Here is a 19,047-nt window from a genome sequence, read left to right on the forward strand (position 1 = left end):
TCTGCTCGACTTCAGAGATGCCAGCTGTCGTGTCCGTGGAGACCCTTGCAACACTTACTGTACATTACACTTCACCAAAGTGCTACGACAAAAAAAAAAAAAATAAAAAAATCTTCTCTTAAATTGGAGAGTTTGCAGTCTTAAACTCCAGGAACACCTCTCAGCTCTTGGCTCGGTTGCTTTTAAATGTCTCCAAACTAACTGCTGACTTCTTTTTGATTTTGCTTCTTGTCCCTGAACACAGTGTAGGTCTCTATAGACAGACTCGGTAAACACTTCCCTCATACACCGACCCTCTTCAAAGCATAAACAGCTTAAAATGGTGATGCATGTTCCTTGAACTTCATAAAACCCCTCTGATTGGATAACCCCAAGTGTTTGGTTCAGGAAGTGACATGATGTCCTGTCTGTATTTGTGGATTTACTCATTTTGAGAATATATTTTGCTTCCATTTCTTGAATTACCTCAGAAATCCGCGTCAGTGATTGAACGTTTGTCCTGAAACACCGGACTCACCGGATCTAAACTCAGCCCTGTAATGAATTCCACGTGTCCTGTTGCTGTGGAAAAAAAGGCGATGGAAGAAAAGACAAAAAAATAAATAAAATAGTGTGCAGTTCACTTTTCTTGAACAGGCCCACAGTGCACATATGCAAATAAGCCCTGTCACACCTGTCAGTGATGACATCATTTAAAGAGAAATGTCTGAAATTACACCCTGAAAAGGTATTTTTTGTGTGTTCAGAGTAGAGAAGGAGTCATTCCTGAGAAAGATTATTGATATTCAAAATAGAATGTGTTATGAGGGAATGAGAAACCAATATATTGTGGCTCTGTGATTGTTTACATTCACGCGTTTCACCCACAAATGTACTACTGTGTCCTAAAGCTTCATTCTTCCTCGTCTCATGTGTGAACACAGACAGGATCTCTGGCAACACCTTGTGATGTTCAAGTTTGTCAGCACCTCCCACTCACTCTCTTGACCCTGCAGATGTAGATGGAGAGGTTCAAGGAAAAGAGAGACAAGTGTCTGTTTTCAACAGCTGCCTTGTTGTCAAGTCCAGCGAGGGTCCGCTTCCTTTCACAGTCAGACAATAGGAAGAGGGCAGCAGACAGACTTCCTCTGTGGGGGGGGGGGGGGGGGGGGGTGTCATCATTGTCATTTTTCTTGCATCAGGAGCTCGATTTCACTTTGCAGGCAGTTTTTCTTGATGCGCTCATGTAGCGTTAAACTCTTGATTTTATTATCACCGTACGCTTGAGCCAACAGAGCCGTGATTTGTTTTTGGTTTGTTATATTTAAAAACGCACTGATTTTTTGAGGCAGATTTAACAATTTCAATATTCACCCCCCCCCCCCCCCCGTTGCTCCAGGATGGTACAACCAGGAAGTGCCGGTTCCTCAGCACTCCCACTTGCTCAAAGAGCCAGGTTGCAAGATCCACACCGCAGACGTGTGAGGTGCCGAGCGCACCATCAAACAATAGATTCGTGTAGGATCGACTCGCCTGAGCGTTAGCGGCAGCCCAGTGTTAATGCACACACAGCATGATTGAAGATGACGGGCTAAATTGATCATTAAGCCATGTTGCTTATATATTTTTTAATATTCAAGAAGATTTTTTTTTCTCTGTTAACTGCTGTTTTCTAATTTCAAACAGAAATACACAAGAGGCCAAACAAACTGAGGCTATTACTGCCTGATGTGAGAAAGGACAAACTCCTGCAGTCATGATACTCGGGCAGTGATTCCTACACCGGCTTAATCTGAAGAGATGCTGAGGGTTGTTGTTTTTCTGAGGTCTCATATTTCTATTTGCTAACACGGGAGCGTTCAAGGCCAATGAAAATACTACTTCCTTAATAGTTTCTGGAGTCAAAGTGGACGTCCCTGGAAATATCTGGAAGGTTTTAATAACATACTTGAAACCACTTGCTGTAATTGTAAAAGTAAACGGACGGGTCACCAGGACAGAGTTCCTGTGAGTGATCTTGATGGAGTCGGGGGGGGGGGGGGGGGGTCACTTTACTCGCTCTGCTTTTGGATTCGTGGTCTTGTGCTGAACAGTATAAAGTCAATAGTTAAAAAAGAAATCTGACTGAAAGGAAGGCTGTAGTTATTTATAATAATAAAAAGGAGCGCAGCAGCAGCCATTTATCAGATGATATTCATGTTGTGAATGACACCATTAAAGTGTCTGATGTTTATCTGCGGATGTGAAAGGTTTGGTTAAAGGTTGTAATTTGACTTCATTTAAAGACCATGTAATGAAAGAATGACAACGTGCAGTAAACAGATCTGGGGTTTTTTGATTGATCTTCGAGTAGATCCATGTTTTATTCAGTTTGAGTAAATTTCATGTTCCTTTTTTTTCATTTTCAATGGTTGTTAAAATGTTAATAAAATATAAATAATAAAAGGAACTTTTGTTAAAAATCAGTATCGGCACTGAATTTCACACTCTGTGTATCCCTGGAGCTCAAACTTTTTTCTTTTTTTTTCCTGTCTTCCTTGATGCACCTAACTTTCGTCTGACAAAAGCATTTTCCCAAGTTTAAACTTTTAGCCTCGTGTTCCACTGTCCTTTCGCCCAGAGACTCCCTGCTAAACCTATTGTCTGATTGCCAAATAATACAAGTAAATGTGCTGCAGGTCAAGTGTATAATTGCTATGGGAGAAGGGGGTAGATGCATTTTCCAATTTACAAATTAGTGAAGTTTGGCCTCCGCTTCCAACAATTGAAATAAGGTATGCAGTTCTCAGGGGATCGGTGACCTCCTCCCAAATAAGGAAAGAAAATACTTGTCCCTCTTAATTAGAGGAATCCAAAAATAGTCAATGCATCACGGTTCCTTCGGTAAGGTCCAGAATTGATGTTGAAATCTCCTTAATGGGAACTTCAGGTGTTTCCCCAAGTGCAGGCTGCAAGCTAAATAGCCAAGTCTGCCCACCATTATCTGGCGATGTCCCGGTGAAGTCTAATTTTACAAGAGAATGGAAGAATCTAATGAGGTAACGAGGTTATTGACTGAAGGTGATGTTAATCAGCTTAAGCCTTTTCTACATTAAATTAGTCAATCACGATAGGAACACTAAAACAATTTATTTTTTTTTTGAAAGGCGAAGTGTTAGGCAAATGGAAATTTACATGATGATACTGTACATTTTTATATATGAACACACTGTGTCGCTGTATGTGTCAGCGCACTCCAGTAAGGGTTTAATTGAGGTTAATTCATATTCAGGAAACCGAACACAGGTTTATAAAAAATGAGCAATACACATCGGCAGGATGTCAACTGGCATAAAAAAACAAACAAACAATAATAATTACATGACAATTCAAGATGTATCAATTCACGTATGCGAAAAATATCTCACCGCATCCACAAGAAGATTTCATTACTAAAGACAGGGACTTTTATTTTCTGTATTTTTTTATTATATTCGATGATTGTAATTATCATTCTGTTTAAAGTTTATCATGCAGTTGGTATCGGGAACTCCCCGTTTTAATTTGGGTTGCACGCTTCATAAATGTAGTTAGAGCAGATTAAAACGGCGCTGAATTCCTTTTTAAGTATGTGTTTGTTTGTTTATTTATTTTAAGGAGAGAACATTTCCCCGAGAGGTCACCCTCTGAGCTTTCATGATTTTTGTGTGATGTGCTGTTTTAATTTTGCAGGATAAATGATGTACAGGTCCCTCTCTCCTGCTGATGACGGATATCTCAAACCATTCAATTTATTCCTCTAAATACAAAAAAAAGTGCAAAGTGAAAATTATACCACTCCGGTTATTAAATAACAACAAAGCTAGACTTAAAAACAGGTTGTAGTTTTTTTTCCACCCACTCTAATATGGGGAAACACGACAATGTTCTTGCTCAGATGGAATCCCAAGCTGTTCCACTTTGTTTCCTATCAGCTCAGCATCGCGCTTGAATTTAGGAAAAAAAAAAAAAAGGAGCAATTTCTCCAAAGATCGGCCGCAATTTATAAATGAATTTCCTTCATGCTTGACTGCTTCATAAAAGCATTTGTCCTGACTCCGATTGAACACACTTGAATGATCTTATCCATATTCTTGAGTTCTTTACCAGACAATGTTTTCCATTTTCTCAGACACAGAACTCTGATATTTCCATGTTCTCAGGTGTAACAAGTGTTTCTGATTGGGCCTTTTTTTTTTTCTTTTTTTTTTTCTTCCTGCCGCCGACTTCTTGTTAGTTTACCGACTGGAACAGACTGACGCTAGAGGAAGCTTTGTGCTCTTTGGAGGGTAAATGGAAGCGTTTTCGAGGCGAAAAAGCTTCACATCGTTACAACTGCACATCAGCACTGCTCCTATGTTCGTTTTCAGTTTCATTAAAACAGAGGTCAGTTGATAGAAAAGAGAGGTTTTGGCCAGTCGTGCAGAGATTTCTCTTGATTTTTAATGCATTATTTTATCCGTACAATTCCACGTACTGAACGTCGGGTTGATTTTTTTCCTATTTTTTTAACTTCATTTTTTCTTTATTTATCAAAAGCGTTTCAAAGATTTTATCATGTGCATTTGGCTGTTTCATTCCACTGACTTGGCTAATTATTTGTTCTGTATCTTATTGTCAACCTGTTTGGATTGAACACAGGGCTCAACGATGATGGAACAAATCGTGTCACGATTATTCTGACGGATATTGATAATTGAATGATAACGATATGTTGATTTTCACTGAATAAATGTTTAAAATTATGTAAAACTTATTTTAATCTTCATTAAACAAGCCTTGATATCTGGAAAATATGATTTGCAGGCCGAGGCATCTGAAACATTTCGCTTTATTCACAAAATTATAGAATATTTACTTGATTTTGATCGTATTTGAATGAATCGTGAAGCCCTCATTTAACAGTACCCAGTTCGGTGCAATTACTGTTCCACTGGTATGTATGCAAGTACATAAACCTTTTTTTTTAACGTATGACCTCAGACACCCGTCGGTCACTCTCTCAAAACGACTGTATGTTACGATGTTAAAAAAGTGCATTGATATGTTCTGGCATGATGCGTTGTAACCTTTGGTACGATTGATTTATGCAAAGCTAAAGGTGAAGCCATTAGTTTCTGCTACCAGATCCCTCTGTGAGGCCGGTTTTGAATTTATAAAATTTCAAGGAGCTCTGATAATTTCATTTTGAGTGCCCTTTTATAGGTTAGGTCACCTGCAGCGCGCCCTGCAAATTGAATAAAGAACAGTAATAGAAAACAGGATGTCAGGTGGGCTCCCTGCTTATAAAATCATTAACAACAGTGTGTCTTTTCTCATAAAGAAGCCCATTTATTCTGAGGAGGAAATGTTATGGAAGTGTAGGGAGCAACTCAATTTATTTTTCATTAGGAATTAACTCTGGGAGAATTACAGAGCAGGTTAACAGCTGCGTGTGCACATCAGCAGTGTGAACTAATATGTTGGGAACAAAAAATAAATCACAAAAAAAAAATGCTGTTTAAAAGCAAAATTTTAAACAAAACTGACTTCGTGAGCTTTTTTATTTTTATTTTTTATTTTTTTTGTTGCAAATTTGCATCGGTGCACGTTGTATAAATCATGCTGTACTGGAAAATATTATTCACATAACAGTGAAAGTGCGGATTCTTTTAACCATCCCTGTAAATCTCTGTGTGTTAGTACATTTGTTCTTCATCTTAAAAGCAAGAGGATAAGTGGGGGGAAACATGCTGCACCCCCTGCACCGGTCCCATGCTGATGGCTTTGTTTGGGTCATATCAGAATAAAAACAGCAGCTAGGTCAAATCCTCTCCGACTTCCACAGAACTCCTGGTGTTCTCAGCATGACTCGGCCCATGTTCAGCAGGAGGGAGAAAACCTTGCCTAATCCCTTCAGTGCTCTTACAAATATCTATGTTTGCTCACTGATTAGAGATGAAGATTACTGCTACGGCCCATGTATCTGTGGACAATGACTTATTATACCCACATGGTGGTTTTTCATAGGCGCTGCAATCTATTCTGCGGCTCAAGCAGCTTTCTGTAGCGTGATGACACTCAAAAACTGTCCCGTTGTATTGGCTTTGCTTTAAATTTTCTATAAATCTTTTACAGAGGCCTGTTGGTTTGGAGAATTTTTGGTAAAGCTGTGACTTTTCTTTCGCTGTACCATCATCAAGTAGCAATATCTAAGTCAGGTTAGCAATGCTAATGTTAGCAGCCACAGCCATAAGCATACAATTGTTGCACTTTACAGGCACACAGCCCAACAAATTTTTGATGAGATTTACCAAAATTGTGAACCTGATTGTAACTGGGTATGTTGGTGAATTTATGCTGAAGTAATGGATACACCAGTCATGCTATTTGTATTAGCAAGACGGGAAGACTTAACAAGCTGGATGGAGGTCATATACTCCATTATGTGTCCTCCTAGTGTTGCCTCTGGGTATAACATTACTGGGGCATTTTCAGTATGCCATCACAAAACCATTTAATTCTTCAGATAAGTATATAAAATAAGTATTCCTAAAACTTAGGAAGAACTTCATCAGATGAAAAAAGGAGTTTCTACCTTTCTCAGCATCAAAAATTCAGGCTTACGCCTTCAACAATCACAGTTCAAGTCAGACCACGTTGTTTATTCATGTATTTTTTATTTTGTACTTTTTTAGACTCAGTTACAATCTTTGTCATTCAGTGTTTTCCTAACTTGCCAGGTTGTAGTTAGGGCCCATTCAGTTGGGAAATTCACTTCCCTCTTCTGGTTGTTTGCGCTTTTTCCTGTCCTTTGGTTTCCCGCCTTTTTTTCTTTACATTCATCACCAGTCTCATCTGTCAATCATCCACAGCTGATTCTTTCCTTGCCCTCACATTCTCACACCTGTTTCTTAGTTCCGTTTTCTCTCATCGGTATTTGTCCGTTCGCCTTTTATGTTTTTGCTGTTTTTGCTCCCCCTGTGTTCCCCAGCATAAACTTTGAGTTCATGCATTCATTCCTTCCTGTCTACATTTGGGTCCTGCTTTCTCCGCAACTGACATCCACAGCGGTAGGAAGTCAGGCTGAGCAGCATTATGCAGTATTTTCAGGAAAAACGAACACTCAAAACATTTTGAGTGACTGGCAATAAACAGAAAGGTGCCTCTTTCATTGCCTAAACTCCAAACTCTGTACATATTTTTCCGCCCTTTGAAGTTTGAGCGCCGAACTTCTGTCGTGATGTCGTTTTCAGGCAGTAGAAGAAAACCTGCTAGAGGTAAAAAGAATTGAAGAAGGGGCTAGTACACATTGTAGTTTTAGCCATAAGCAACAAAAAGGAGCGCTGTGGGACTGTATCCCTTTTAAAAGACGTAAAAGAATAAGGCAAGCAAAACTAACCTTTAATACACTGCAATTTTTGTATTTATTTATTTAGCCTTTATTTTACTAGGTGGGTCCCGTTGAGATACAAAGATCTCTTTTGCAAGAGAAGACTGGCCAAAGACAGCAGCCAAAATACAAATACAGTGCAAAGTTACAACTGGTGTAAAACATCAGTCAATCGATCAAGACTTTAGAAGACAATTAAGAAGCGCTTCCGTAATAATGTAGCGTTATTATTTCCTGATGCATTTCATTGTGGCTGTGTCCCTGGCCTTACTGAGGACGATGTTAGATGATGTATTAATGAGGGTGTAATTGCACTGTTCCATTACATTCCATCAGAATTATAAATTGGAAATAAAATCCCAAGCAAGTCAGCATAAACTCTGCTGCACAAGAAAGCGTTGCCTGACTTGAACCTCCATAGAAATGTAACTGCACGGTCAGAGCTGTGACTGGACCGTTTCGTCAAATTTCTCTTGATCCCCTGTATCTTCTCCAGTCTGAGTACTTTCACTTATATACCAGGGCAATGTAAGTGTTATATATTTATACGTTTACTCTCCAAAATGGTTTGCTCTGATTCAGCCGCGATTCTTTGAAGTACAGCAGACAACTCACTACAGTTGCAGTGTACATGTACACTAGGCTACAAGTACTAATCAGCCTTTCGGGAATAAGAGAGAGAAAAGAAGAAGTGTCTTTTTCATATATACAAACACACACACACACACACACATATATATATATATATATATATATATATATATATATATATATATATATATATATATATATAGTCATGATTTCATCATACAAACTATACTAAATAACCCAAATTTATACAAATACTTAATCAGCCATTAATGTTTTTAGCCTATACACATACATAATACAGTACCTACTGTATTCCCCTCGCCTCTGCAGATGCAGTCTTCACTAAGAAAAAAAGAGAGAAAACTGCATGAAAATAGACACGTTAAACACACTGTCATCTGCATATGTCATGGTATCGAGTGCAGTTGAACTGATAATTCCCCGTAGTTTATGTATTTATGTGTTCATCAGCGTTTTCTGCCAGGTAAGATATGATTATGATGTAAGACAGTACAGTGAGTTTGCTCCTATGGCTTACTCATGCAGGTTGTATATCAATTAGGATGGTGACTCTCTAACGTGTTCCATTAGGGGCTGGGCTTTTGAGGTGTTTCTTTACCAGCAGAGGATGCTCATGGCATTCCTACCAACCCTGAAGAAGAACCTCTCTTCCTTATTCCCTGGAGGTTTCCCCACCAGGGAGGCTCTGCTAATAAGTTCCCTGGGCTAAGCTCAACCTGTTTTCAGCCTGGCTCCCTTCAATATAGAGAGAAGTAAGAGATGCTTTTGCACTTGAACTCACAACAGTTGTACAAATTCTCCTGCATAGATTTTGATCTTTATGAAACTGAGTATTTGTTTGAAGATACAGAAAAAAAAAAATATTGCATGAAGCAAAAACTGCATATTGTTTCATGCAATCTGTGTTCACTCACGTAAGTACTAATAAATCAAATAACCTGTCTAACCGTCGGGACTTTGTTGGTCATATTTTCACTGCTTAAATTTGAAATGGAAATGAGGCAATTATAGCAGTTTAATATCACCATTATTGCATAGTGACCCTTCATTTCACACAGTTTGGGCACCTTGGTTTGGTGAAAGTCAGGCTTTTATTTTTCTCTCTGTGTAAAAGAGGACTTGTCTTTTCTGTGACCTCTCAGAGGAGTGCTTTGTGCTCTCCCTTTACGATGTTTCTTTTTTTTTTGGCCCCTTTTCAGCTGTGTCAGGGTTCTTCTACACTATCCAGGAACCGTCACCCAATCTGCCCTACTGACAGAGAAGAGAGCTTTTACCAGCCTGTGTTTTTTTTTTCTTCTTCTTTTTTGAGGAATAACAATTCATGTCCACTTTGGCCTCTAAAAAGCCATTGACAGCCGTCATTAACGCTACTTTTTTCTAAAGGAGGGTGGAAAATGACCACATATTCCCCTCAAATATAATAATGCAGTATTATTTTCAAGAAGCAAAGTCATTTTCAAAAGGTTTTGAAGAATGTGAGATAAAATTAGTCTCGAGGTAGATATATATGGGGAGAAAAATATTTCATCATTTAAAATGTAACAATGTGGACATGGGTAATTAATGCCGAATGATTGATTTTAATCAACAAATGAAGAAAATAATCATCAGATTAATCCATAATGAAAAATAACTGCACTTCTTTCACGTGGCTGCAACTGACAGCCTGCTCCTTCTAAAAGTGATCCTGTTTTGTTTTTTGGGTTTTGTTGTTAATGTTTCCTCCTCTGGCATTAAACAGCTTTTGCCTTTGTACATCTGGAGCTTTCTCTCGAATCACTGTTTCCTCCCCTGCACATTTTTGTGAAAGTGATGGTTGTTGACATGCATTTGGACGAGGGCACGTCTCCTCAGTTAGTGGAAGGTGTCCGCATGCTTGTGAAGTTATCACCTGCCAGCTGGCACATTATCCATGCGTTGGTGAAAGGTGAGTTATGCAGTTGAAGCCGGGCAGCGCAGCATAGCTAGGCTCTTATTCTGGAGTAATGATTTCTTCTTGATTGAGTGCTCCTTGTCCAATACAGAGGTGAGCCTTTGTGTTTTTTCTTTTTCTTTATTCTGTTCTGAGACTGCGATACACAATCGATGCCGGATGACAACACAAAATGACCCCCCCCCCTACACAGCCATGGGACATTTTGTCAGACCAACTGAATTTCTTCAGACTTATTGCATCCCCACTGTTTCAGAAGGACTTGTATTCTATCTTACAGGAATTCTGAAATTGAAAAATGAATATTAACACAAATGCTCAGTCCTATTTGTAAGATTGTGCCCTCCAAACCACAAGCATCCTCAAATATTTTCTTTCTTTCTTCCCAGTACTGTTCATAAGTTGCTCATACTCTAAACTGCAGCTGCAACTGCATGTCCCCTTCCTTTAGGGCACTCAAAAGATCAAAGTGGGCCACTAAGTTGGGTCTTTGATCTTTACTGGCATTTTTCTTGATGTGGTATAGCTGCAGGTATCCTTGCCGTTAAATCAACAAGCTCCTCACTGCTTGGAGTGGCTAACGTCCGCTTGCTGCTCACGGTGTGCATTTACTCCTGGTTCTGATCGAAGCTTTATTGGGTCATTTACCTTGTTTGATCTGGAACCACCTTCTTTTTCACTACTTACTACTGGTGATCTTGGGATTTCTACTGTACGCAGAGCACTACGCAGCACATCTGCGAAACGTGTACACTTCCGTACACTTCAAGTCTGCAGTGTCTGTGACTCGTTCTCTGGCCTTTTTTTTTTCCTGTCAGACAGTGCAATGTATGCTGGTGTTCAGTCACCATCTGTTGTACTTTATCTGCAGCATTGTGAAATACTTTAGGGGAAGTATATGGGGCATAATAAATCTCAATTTATATTTTGACATCCTAAAAAAATGGCCATCTCACTGCTTGATTGTCTGAATCACATGTTCACATCCTTTGACTGTTGTTTAATATTAGTATTACCTTGCTTACTTGGCTGCAGACAGATACATGAACTAAAACTATATGAAATGAAACAAAGGAATATTAATACAAATTTTAAATATTTTATGAATTGTATATACCATCAAAGGGATTGTATCGTGGTTTCTACCTTTGTGTGAATACATTTATACTGACAAGATATGTTTTTATTATTCTTGGCTAATATTTGGAGTTGCTCATCCCATCAGACTCATGCACACACACACGTGCACACACACACACACACACACATGCACACACACACACCTTTATGTCACTAAGAGGAATGTACATGATTTCTTTTCTCACTTCAAGCACTAGCTGGTGTATGTCTGCCCGTCTATTTATCCTCAGCTTCCAAGCATCGATTGTTTTCAAAGCTGCTCGAGTGATGGCTCACCTCCTTGTCAGACTTGAGTCATTTAGCCCATTAAGGGTAATAGTTTTGCTTGCTGTTTAGTTTATCTCAGCAGTTCAAACTGATATAGAATTCGCATTTAAGGAAACAAATGCTTCTGAAGACTGGTGGAAATAGATTTTAAGCAACCTGCTCACTAAGGACTATTTTCCCTCAAAGGTCATTCAGGATAAATGGAGAAGAGGAGGTACGCCTCGTCACTTTTGCAGGACTAAGTGTTGTGCACTGAAATAGACCACTGGGAGACTCAAATGACTCAAAAGGCTATATCAGCGAGCACTTGTGGTCCACGTTATTTATTTATTAATTTGAGGTCTTTCTACTGACACATCTGAGTGGTCTAATTGCTGTGAATTGACACCGGTTACTCTCCATAATGGGAGCTTGGGAGTCTTTCTTAACCGCAGTTCATTCAGCTGCCCCTCGCTGCAACTTAACTGCCCTTAAAATGTCTGATTGCAACACGGGAACTGTGGGGCGAAACAGGATTATCAGTCTTTGTTGTGTGACTGTGTCTATTATCCTGACCTCTATTCACAGCGGGCCCTTAGGAGTGTCGCTTCCAGCCACACAGCAAACTACCCCATCCCCGACAAACAACAAGTGAACCAGAGATCTCCCAATGTCCCAATGCACTAGACACTTACAGCTCCAACTCCGGGCAAAGCACTCCTCTGCAGGTAAGGCTATCAAATCCCCTTTGAATTAATAAAGATAAATTGGAGGGACTTCCTTTCAGTGTTATTGCAGGAGACAAGATTGATTGCTTGTGTTGAATGGTGATATTGTCAGCAGGCTCTGTGACGACTGTTAGTTAGGAAGTTCATCAGTGCTGAAGAGCTGCAAGCAGGAGCTTCAGTGTGATAAGAAAGTGCAGCCAAGTCTTTTGTGCTTGTTGGAGGTTGCTGGATGGTGGCGAAATGCGGTTTTATGGGATTTTTTTTAAAGCTGTGGCACCTTGACCTCTTCAAATTTCTTGCAAAAAAAGCTACCCCGGATATCATTTTTCCTAGTTTCCACCAGAGTATTTTTTTTTTCCTATATATGTTCAGACCGATTGAAACAATTAAAATATGGGGTTATAAATTTAAAACTACATCTGTTTACTTTGGCAGTATGAGTTGAAACATTTCCAGACTAATTAGCTATTTGTTTCAAAATGCTAATTGGAATGATACCTACTGTGTTGTTTTAGCAAGTATTTTTAAAAATAAATCTATATTAACTGGATTTCCAGAGTTGCATTTTAGGTGCAAAGTCATGAAAACAGATATATAATTTGACATCCAAGAATATAGTTTAATATTCAGCACACAAAATATTAATGTTCATCGAAAAACTCAGTTGAAGATTAAATTTATCTATGAAATAAAACCCAGAAATGAGAAGTGTCATCTCTGTGTGATTTCATAGGTATTTCATCACCTCTCTGTATAATAATTTTACTGAATGAAAATTAGTTTTTGATGTAGAAAACAGTAAAAGTAGTTTTCATCCCAGTGCCAGAGGCGATGGGTGAGTCAGTGATGAACAGTGTCAGAGGACACAGTTTTAGAACTTCTCCTCTGCTGCTGCTGCTCAGGATTGAGAGCTTGCAGGAATCTAGCGCCATAAATACAGACGCATCTCATGCATCATGATTATTTCCACGGTGGATGGTCTTGTGGCTTGTATATGAGTCCCATTTAATCTTAAAGTTGTCACCGTGTCTAATGTTTTCTGGATGTTTTTTCGAAGTAAACCTGAAAAAAAACACACACACACACACACACACACACACACACACACACACACACACACACACACACACACACACACACACACACACACACACACACACACACACACACACACACACACACACACAGAGTACAGATTTTTGTCCAGCTTTGAGTATTTGCACAGTTAAGTGCTAAATTTGTCTGTGCTCTGATAGCAGGTTTAAACCAGGAGATGGTCTAAATATGATTGGCGCCAAATAGATAGAAACTGTGCAAGTGTGCTCTTTTCTCTGTCTTGAGAACTTTCAAACAAAGCAAGTGTGAATTTATTTCCATGTGCCTTGATTCACCGCAGATTGCTTAATGGTTTGAAATTCACTCCCGACAGCACCATTAGAGACTTGTGGAGTCATTTCCAACGAGGCCCATTAGAGATCTTTTGTACATTCGAGGGTTTGAAATGGGGGGTCACCCTACAATTACTGTATGTTCCGTTGCACAAAAGAAAAGATGCAACTGGAAGTGCTCTCAGAGAGAGTAACCCCTGTTTGACATATCTATGTTTGACTATACCTTATTATTAATGATATGATTTGGTACATGTTACTAACCTGTAGGGAAATTTGTCTAAATGCCTCAGTTAATAAATAAAACTACATACAGTATCTACTGCACCGTCTGTATCAATCACAACAGTATATTCCACATTTCACATATAACATATTGTACATCATACATAACGCTCACAAAAGGCAATGTATGACCTGTTCGCACAATCCCTGCAGCCTCAGGCAGCATTGTTTAAAAGCCTGACAAAAGTCAGAACAAATGACTTTTAGAAAATGAGAGTAACAATGTTTTCATACACAAGGTAGACTGCTCTCTTAATTACCAGTCAAAACTGAGTAAATGGAGGTTACTCCTCGGAGGCTTGTGGAGAAAATTATATCTTTTTGTTTAAGAAGCTATATGTATGGAGGAAGACAAATTTGCTACATGTTCAGGCAAATGTTGGGTGAAGAGGGGAAATTGCAGCGATGACCAGTTAGACTGAAGTCTTTGAGAACAGTTAAACTGCTCAAAAGCCAAAGAAACATCCGTAAATAATGGTTTGGTCTGGTCTGACTGTACGCCAATATCAAGACCCTGACATTGAATTTTGACCATCAGATACTATAACCCACGTTCCAACCTATGTCAACTGCTAAAGACATCGGTGGACTGCCCCACTGAGGGGAACCTCCTCTGTCTTTCTGATATAATGTCAAACTGGCACATGGCCTTTGTGTTCATATCGCATGTTTGTGTCACTTCAGACATGATTGCAAATATGTCCATGCTCTTGTTTGCGCTCAAGGCTCTGCAGCATGCTTCACAACAGGAACCTTCTGGAGAGCAGTTGTGATGTGCACACAAACATGACAGCGCTCGGGAACTGACGCATCCCGCAGCTTTGCTTTATTACTCCCTGTTTTCTTTGAGCAAGTGCGTATTATTGCTTTGTGTGCCCTCGTCCTCTTGGACTCCTCTAACTCCTCCCCCTAACCACATGCTGGTTTTTTTTGGATCAAACATGAGACTATGTACTTCCTGTCGATGCTAAGTTTGAGTTGCTGTGAGAGGGGAGTTTAGACGCAATGTTAAACTTCTTGTTTGGCACGGTTCAGTATTTAATGCCCAGCTCTTGATTTTGGATCTGCAACCATCTCCTTGGTTTATCCTTCACCTCTTTGCCAAGCCTCATGAAAATTCCCCAAGTAGTGTTTATGTAACCCTGCTAAAAGACGGACACGAATGGCATAGAAAACTCTTTACACTCGATTGGTGGATGATTACAGCTGATGTTAAACCTCGCCCCTCTGTCAAACAGCATATATATACAGAATGCAGCTATGCTTATCCTCCCTCTGCCCACTACATCAGATGAGGATGATTGCAGCCCTGAAATCAATGAAACCACTAACCTCCCTGATAATATTCCCTCTAGGGGGGCAGTGGCAGATACAGTTCAGCTTCTATTTATCCATCTCCTGTAGTCGATACTGCAACTATTTGTGGTCTCAATTGGAGGAATACTATTTTTAGTCATTTCTTACCTCAATCTGCATTATAACCAAGAGCTGTAATTGACGATTTGCATTTTCAACGTTATTTTAAGGGAAAAGATATTACCAGTTGAGTTTCTGGGGTTTCTGTTAGTTCTGTCTGTTCTTTCGTGCAGTGAGGAACCACTCAGGAGCAGTTGTACGTGCTGACATTTTTGTTCTTGTGGATTTGTGAGCGCATGCCCTCTTGAGAAACATCCACAAATCTCAAAATGAACTGATTTGACACAATACAAGTCTCTCAAGCCCCTCCAATCAATCAATGGCTTCCACTGCATTATTCCCCAAACAATAAAAAGACAATATCAGATTAATATACAGTCACTTTTTGGCTGGGATTAGTCCTTGTGGGGTAAGAAACGTCTCCTTTTTGTCGCGGAGCAGTAAGAAGGATTTGGTTGACAGAGCACAGCAGGCCCAGAGATGTCTTCGCATTTGAGGTCACTGGTGGATAGCAAAGTTATCTAAAGCCCCAGTTTGTGTTGTCGTCACCCTCCCCTCGTGGTCCCATCCTAGAGTGTCAGAGATTAGTGGCATATCCATCCTCCATGACCTCTAGGAGCTAAAGAGATACTGAGTTGCCATCTTGTGACATATCAAACAATGCAAGGCCACGACTGTCATTTCAGTGCCACGCTACACCACTGGATGGCCCTTTGGTTGAATGCATTACCGCAGTGATCATGCATGTAATTTCAGGCAGTATGCACCACCATATGCACCTCCCCGCCCCCCAACTCCAGCCCCTCAGCCTCTGCGATGTTCAGCAGTGGCATGTAGGCTATATCATAACATAGAATTCATGAAGACTCCAACGTCTTCACAGGATAATCTTTGGAGACTTACTGCGTGCTTTTATCTCTCGTGAAAAGACGATGTTATAATAACAGTGATAATGCTTGCTGCTTTGCCACATCACTCTCCCATAAAACATTTTATTCTAACATATACATATTTATTATCTTTTCTTCATCTTCGGGAAAAAGCATCATTGGAGTATGTTGATCTTAACCTAAATGTGAACTGAGATTCTCAGGAAGTGCGTTCGTCTGCCTCCCACAGGATTTTAATACCTCAACCAAAAGTTAAAAAAGTTGCCTTTTTCAGAATGGATAAATGAATCTGCACCACAGTCTAATGGTTTGTGCTCTACCTCAACAGCTTTTGCTGAAAATCAGCCTTATTGTTTCTATGTTGTAAAGAAACACCACCCATCATATAGCCACCTTGGTAATTACAGTGAATGTGGCTATTGTGTAAAAGTCATCCGTTTTTACATTAATTTGTCATTTTATTGACAAACCATCAGAAATGATTAATCAACTGTTTTACATATTCAGGCCTTTGGCTCCCACATGACTCTTATTGACTGACAAGCCAGCAGTAGAGATAGGCAAAACTAATGGAAGCAGTGTCAAAATGTCAAACTGACCATCGCTGAGAACATCAACGAAATGTCTGTATTGAATCCCTCTGAGGTCCGACTATTCCCCAGCTCAAACCACAGAACTCAATAAAACCAGAAAACTGGCATAAAGAAACCTCAATCAGATATGAATTTCCCATTTCATAAGCTGTCAGGCTTTTCTTCTGGCTCTGGTGTTGTGTGATGTGTAAATCGTCTCCCAAAGGAGATGGAGTTGCTCAAACACCATAATTCTATCCACTATGTTGGTGAGTGTGCAGGTGATGCCATAAAAAAAAAAGGCAACGTTTCACAACAGAAGGATCGACTGAAAGGTATCAAGTTGAGTATTGGGATCATTACGTCTCAGGGAAAAAAAAAAAAAAAAAAACACATTCTGAATATCGGCAGACCAAAAATTGACACCCTATCATTGAAAAGTATGAATCAACTGTAGCTAAAAATCAGTGGAAATTCTCCAATTTTTCTCCAGTCTCAGTGAAAAATGAAATTTATACACAAAATATACACATAACACTCAATTCTCTCATTTTTGACGCCGTAAAGTTTCAATATTTATAGTATGGATAGCATGTGTCATCTAATGTACTTTTAAGGCTCTTGCCAGTAAATAAATGTCTTACTCTGACAAGCCTACCCCATTGGGGACAATGAGAGACTTCTGTGGGAGCAAGTGCTGAAATAATAATGATGATAATAGGAATAATAACAAGAAGAATAAATCCCTTTACATTTACCTGCATTTATTTCCCTGCAGGTCCATCACTACAAACCAGTGTATCACCTTAATATTTGTAATTTTTTATATGCTGTCTGCAAATCCCATTAATAAAATGGAGGGATTGCTCCCCCCCCAAAAAAAGGAGAGATGCCTGCACGCGCTTTAAAGAAAATGAAGGAAAATATCGTTACCTCAGGTCAACACACGCAATATGATGCAACTCCCCTTCAGAAACTAATCTTGAGTTGAAACAAACACAAGCCATCTATTCGAGCAAAAATTCACAAAATAATTTAATATTGCAAAGAGTAATTGCCAACTTATGACTTCAGCTAATAAATCACTTTATTTATTTAATATTTTTTTTAGATGTGAGCTTGAGGTTATAGCATGATTATGTAAAAACGCATGTCTACATCGTCTGCTCGGCTCCGCTTCAGTGGAAATCAACATTTTAGCAGGACAAATTAAGTTTAGCTAATAATGTCACACCTGCAGCAAAAATATTCACCTGGCTAATAGACCCTTCAGGTGATCAATTATTAGCAATAAGTGATTTTAAAAACTGCAATGTTGTTAGAGGTTGTGAATTATTTACTGAGCACAAGCCAGGTTAAAGGGACGGATGTTTGTGAGTGGACGGAGTAACGGGCTGTTTTTATTTCCTCCGTTGTTTGTCCTCACCGGTGGTCACTTGAGGACATTGAGAGAACTTTTGCAGTTGAATTCAAAATAGGTTTAAGTGGCAGACATGAATGAAAGGTGTCTGCAAAGGTGCATTATTTTGAACTCTGTGTCAGGTGAAGTTGTACCGTAATGCAGCTTTGAAACCTTTTGGAGATCACATGACAACTGAGATCTTTTAGAACTATTGCAGTTCAGGGCTGCGCAATATACCCAAAGAATTTAAAAAAATAAATAAATTAGAAAAAATAAAACATTTGTAACTAATTTTTTCTGACCAATTTATTCATCGGTGTTGTCTTTGAATTTTATTTACATGTCATGATGAGGGAAAAAAAAATATCCCAAAATTGTATATATTTATATATACATTTTATTGCTGTGACACATTTTACTTTAAAGATCTCCTCCATGTATTTAACAAGGTGTTAAAAAAACCTTAAAACATGTATTTGTCTTGGAATGGCTCCCACTTCTCTATGCAGTTTGTTCTCATCGTTTGTTACCTGGACACTCAAATTTTCACAGATTTTATTTGTTTCTGCTGAATTTTTTAAGGCAAGAACAGCTTCCAAAATATTTGTGATGTCACAAATTGTGCTCAGAGGCCCACCTCTTAATTTGTCTTATTTATTTATTTGTCTTTGAGCACCGATGGATGTGAAGGTTTTCTTGAGCACGGAATCAACCGAGGAATATTCCTTGAGTGTATTATTTGGACATTGTGTAAATCGTGTAAATATTCACCTACTCGGGTCTGAGCATTCAACGGCCTGGTGAAGTTTCTTTGATTGTCTTAAGTGATGCAGTGTCATATGTGAGGGATCAATAATTGCAGAGCCTGACTCATTTGCTCTGACTGATGTGCTCATATTGTTACCTGATACAATATAAATGTCAGCCTTACATTGTTGTTCATGCTCAGTTTAGCTCTAACGCTGCTTGAGGAAGTGGAAGAAAGGAGGGATTGCGAGCATGCATTACCAACGGCAATGAAGGTAGAGGTAGAGGTTGCTTTCCATTTTGCCCTTGCGCTTGATTG

General features: G+C 39.2%; 1 protein-coding gene across 3 annotated transcripts in view; it reads left to right on the top strand.

The window, feature by feature from the left end:
* The window catches only part of LOC147249750 (uncharacterized), a 189,610-nt gene that overhangs the window by 78,993 nt on the left and 91,570 nt on the right, over nucleotides 1-19,047 (top strand). For all 3 annotated transcript variants that reach the window (XR_015119377.1, XR_015119378.1, XM_086225452.1), the window contains exon 3: nucleotides 11,889-12,028. Coding sequence is in view for 1 of the 3 variants with exons in the window: in XM_086225452.1 (XP_086081578.1) it covers nucleotides 11,971-12,028 (58 nt within the window). In the remaining 2 variants the exon portion in view is untranslated. The remainder of the gene's footprint in view (nucleotides 1-11,888; nucleotides 12,029-19,047) is intronic.

This window comes from Aulostomus chinensis, chromosome 14 (genome assembly GCF_037954235.1).
Source record: "Aulostomus chinensis isolate RoL2024-O1b breed Wild chromosome 14, RoL_Achi_v1.0, whole genome shotgun sequence".
NCBI classification, from domain to species: domain Eukaryota; kingdom Metazoa; phylum Chordata; class Actinopteri; order Syngnathiformes; family Aulostomidae; genus Aulostomus; species Aulostomus chinensis.